At 47.3% G+C, this 4,005-nt stretch overlaps 1 protein-coding gene across 2 annotated transcripts; it reads left to right on the top strand.

Moving 5' to 3' along the window:
- The first annotated feature begins 876 nt into the window (after positions 1-876).
- LOC144581096 (histone H2B type F-M-like) lies at positions 877-3,359 on the top strand. Of its 2 annotated transcripts, XM_078363340.1 has the most exons (4): positions 877-1,336; positions 1,759-1,817; positions 2,019-2,037; positions 3,044-3,359. In XM_078363340.1, the coding sequence occupies exons 1-2, from the start codon at positions 927-929 to the stop codon at positions 1,793-1,795; spliced, it is 447 nt and encodes a 148-aa protein (XP_078219466.1). In that variant the 5' UTR covers positions 877-926; the 3' UTR covers positions 1,796-1,817; positions 2,019-2,037; positions 3,044-3,359. The 2 variants fall into 2 exon arrangements, with proteins under 2 accessions (XP_078219466.1, XP_078219467.1); XM_078363341.1 differs by lacking the exon at positions 2,019-2,037.
- Positions 3,360-4,005: the final 646 nt, after the last annotated feature.

Raw genomic sequence — 4,005 nt, 5'->3', positions numbered from 1 at the left:
GTGTATATGTGCCACATTTTCCCAGTCCAGTCTATCATCGATGGGCATTTGGGTTGGTTCCAGGTCCTTGCTATTGCAAACAGTGCTGCAATGAACATTCAAATATCTCTTAAACTTATTAGCCATTTCCAACTTCTGAGTTGTGATTTGTGGTTGCTGTTTCGTTTTCCTTTTTTTCTTTTTTCTTTTTTTTTTGGTTTAAACCTGGTCAATGTTGAGTGTCGTTATATGTTTTAAATAAAAGCACCTTTCCGTTTCTATTCTCGGCTTGGAGGCTGTGGTATGGCCATTCCTCGTTCTCCTGATTCACTGAAGATGGTGATCAGAACTGAAGACAGCAGCCAGACCGCCAGGTCCTCTTCTGCCCAGGAGCCCTTGGCGGCCGTATCGGGAAGTTCCTGCTAAAGCCGGGGTGGCTTAGCCAGGGATAACAGTAGATTCTGAGATGGGTGAGAACCGGTCCACACGTGGACACGGTCGTTCCTCTGGCATCCGCATAATGGCCTTGGGCTCAGGAGGTCTGTCTCTCTTCAAGGAGCATGACCTGAAATTGCTGAACTTTGGGAGTTTTCAGTGACACCCTTCAAAGTGCGCAGGGAGTGTCGTGTATCAGCTGAGGAGGGCTGATGCGCTTTTGCCCTGTGAGGCATCTGTGTAAGTGCCTCTGACGTAGGCCACAGGGGGCGCCTAGGCTGGCAGACGACCACTGTGATTGGTTGACATGATGACAAGCAGTGGGATCACCCAATCACCTTAAAGGCAGTGAGGTTTGCTGACAGGCTCCCTGGGTAACACTTCATCCAACCAGATGTCGAGTTGGCCTGTGACGCAAACCCCCGCCAACTCCAAAGTGCCCCGCCCCCAACTTTCCCGGGTGCTCAACCGTCAACGTCTGTTCTTGTCATCTAACGGCCGCTGCCTCCGCCATGGCTGAGCCTTCCTCTAAGCCAACCTCTGAGGAAGACCAGAGCCCCCAGGAACCCAAAGAGGCCAGCTCCGCGATGGCCCAGAAGCAGGAGAAACGAGGGCGCCGAGGGTCCGGCAGGCACCACGCCGGTTGCGGCGGGGACAGCTTTCAGGACGGCTTCGTCACCTATTTCCCCTCGGCGCTGAACCAGGTTCACCAGGGTCTCAGCCTTTCCCCAGAGGCCCTCAGTGTCATGGAGTGTATGATTCGTGACATACTGGACCGCATCGCCACTGAGGCTGGTCAACTGGCTCGCTACGCCAAGCGGGTGACCATCACCCCCTGGGACATCCAGATCGCCGTGCGACTGCTGCTCCCGGGGAAGACGGGCAAGTGTGCGGAGTTACAGGGCACGAATGCCGTCCTCAGGTACACCGGGGCAAGTGAGCTCCCTCAGCAGCACCCGAGCACCACGGAAACCCAAAGGCTCTGCTCAGAGCCACCGCAAGTGGCCCGAAAGACCAGTGGCCCGTTAAGGGGAGAACCCCACTGGAGGCTGGGGTGGGTGACACTGTTCTGACTTAGCAGGCGTGTGTCGTGCGGTGTCCCGGGAGTTTTCGAGCACTTTTCCCTCAGTAATAAACAGGGTCAGCTCCAATATATCTGTTGTACAATTTGCTGCAAGGAAAAGCAGTGGGCTTTTCCGTGCCCGTGTTTCATTTCCTCAGTTTCCCAAATGGCCGTTTTTATTAGTTATATTTCTAGGTTATCTTTACGGTGGTATTATCAATGTGCTGATACTCGCCTTTTTCACTCTCATTCTCCTGCGACTGGACGGTGGAATTTTCCAGAACTTCATTATGTGCGTTATGGAAACAGAGAAAGTGAATACGCTGATAGAAGAAGCAAGGTAACCATCCTAAACCTTTTCAACATCTCTCCCATCAGGAATCCATGTAGATAAGCAAATGAGGCCCATTTACAGTGTACATATAGCCAAAGAACATTTTCAAGGGTCCATCCATTTCCCCACTTCCTTGAGTCTGAGATCGCTCATGCGATTCATTCTGCTTTGAGCCTGACAATAATCTTTTCATTTCTTTTTGAACAGAACCCTTCCTTACTTCCAGGTATGCATCAGCAGGATTTGGGAGTGTCCCCGCAAACAGCTCATGGTCTACTGGTACAGCGGCGAAGCAAAAGAGTGACCTGCAGTCTATGAGCAACAGTCATTGTCCCAATGTGGGGAGTGACCCAGGCTGAACCCACAGCAGCCTTCCTGTGGTATTCAGCCTGGTGGTTCAAGGGACAGGGGTGTGATTCTTTACCTGATGTTTTCGTTTTCAGTGTTTGTAATCACGATCATTTTAGGATATGAATCCAAAGCTAAAATTAGTATATGCTCCTTGCCCCTAGCATCAAGTTATGCAGAGCATTGTCAGCCATTAGGAGAAGTAAGATAATGCTTATTTCCTCAAGAGAGTTACATATTAATATTCATATTAATGTTAACATAGGCTGCCTTTAATTGTGCTTTCCTCTGGGTCTCAAGTGTTTACACTTTTAGCATTTTTTTCTATAAGTGTATTGCTGAAATTCAGAACAGCTGGTGACTTTCCCCTTGCTTTCCTTTTAAATCGATTTCTAGCCTCCCGTGTATGTGGACAGGAGAACATTCCCTGGGATTGCAACCCATAGGAATTTATTATGTGGTGCCTTGAAGCTCAATACATTGGCCATTTTTGTTAAGTGTTTCCCGTGCATTTGCAAGCATCTCATAAACAACCCTTCTCCTTCATATGTAGAAACCAGTAAAGGATGGCACTCTCAGTGAAACTGTGACACAAAAGCTGGATAAACGACAAAAATCAAAATTTTATTGAGCCCCTCAGAAGTGGGAAAGTACCACCCCAGAGGGACCTAACACGTAGCCGCGTGGATTATTCCACTTTGACAGACGGCCGCTTGGTCAAGAGGGAAATGGGGGCAGGGCAATATAGTAGCCACAGCTTCCCTGAGTAGTGCAGATGGGAAGCAGGGAAGCTTCACCCTGGGAGCTCCACTCGGGATCCATAGAGAAAGGATGTAGAACCAAGAAGTCCCCTCATCGGGATTTTTTCCTTGCTCTGTTTCCAGAATATTAGAAAAATGTTATGAAAATAGTTGAAGAGAAATACTTACTGCACAAGGAGACCAAGAGAAACCCCCACAAAATCAGCCACAACGAATCCCTCTGGATGGTGCCGTCAAATGGTCCTACATGTCCGGAATAACATTTCAAAAACCAAAGACGCTTTGCAGGAACCTGTTCCCTTTCAGAGACGGGGCTATCTATGTGCCTGCTCCAAAACACCACATCTCACTCCGTGGCTTAATTCTCTTTATGTGAATTGTTTTGCTGTAAATTGCCAATGTTTCTGTGAATTAAGACATACTAATAAATTTCCAAAGTTATCCTTGCGTATCTGTGTAATTAGGCAAGTCTTTCTGAGAAACCAAATCCACTGGGATATTTTACCCTGGACTATGTGTTTTCCACTTGTAAATTCAGACATCAAAGAGGAGCATTAATAAAATAGGGTTAGCAATGAAATCTGATTGGGCTCTGGGGAGTGAAGAGTGAGGGGGCAAGGGGACTGATGCTGGCAAAATATAGGAAGAAAGAGGAAAAGCGTGGTTTCCTGTGAAGCTCAGAAGAGGAAGCTCACACATTTGATATAGATTTCAGTGGCTGATTGAGGAGACAGGGAACCGAGCGAGCAATCGTAATGCAATGCTGTGGGTTACAGAAAGCAGAAACTAAGGGAAACAGCTTCACTGCATAAACCACAAATAAGAAGTATCAATGTAGGGACAATAGTATGAATGGGACAAGCACAGTGCAGTCAAACATTTTATCAGCACTCCCTGTAACATAAAGTTCATTTCAAAACATAGGCAAGGACCCAAACACATTACAGAGGAAACTGCCACAAAAAGTGCAAGGAACAATACCTCTTCTAGGCTCCCTGGTAATGGAATCTCACTTATTTAGATTTATCTGATTCTGCTTTTCCTCAGGCTAGAACATTTTGTTTTTGAAAATCTTCATGACTGGC

This window comes from Callithrix jacchus, chromosome X (genome assembly GCF_049354715.1).
Source record: "Callithrix jacchus isolate 240 chromosome X, calJac240_pri, whole genome shotgun sequence".
Lineage (NCBI taxonomy): Eukaryota > Metazoa > Chordata > Mammalia > Primates > Cebidae > Callithrix > Callithrix jacchus.
This window is presented reverse-complemented; position numbering and strand designations above follow the sequence as displayed.

Bases quoted from the DNA above. Each gene is read 5' to 3' on its own strand.
- LOC144581096 (XM_078363341.1), top strand. From the start codon at position 927: ATGGCTGAGCCTTCCTCTAAGCCAACCTCTGAGGAAGACCAGAGCCCC. The intron at 1,337-1,758 runs GTACACCGGGGC...GGAATTTTCCAG, and splicing joins GGCACGAATGCCGTCCTCAG to AACTTCATTATGTGCGTTAT.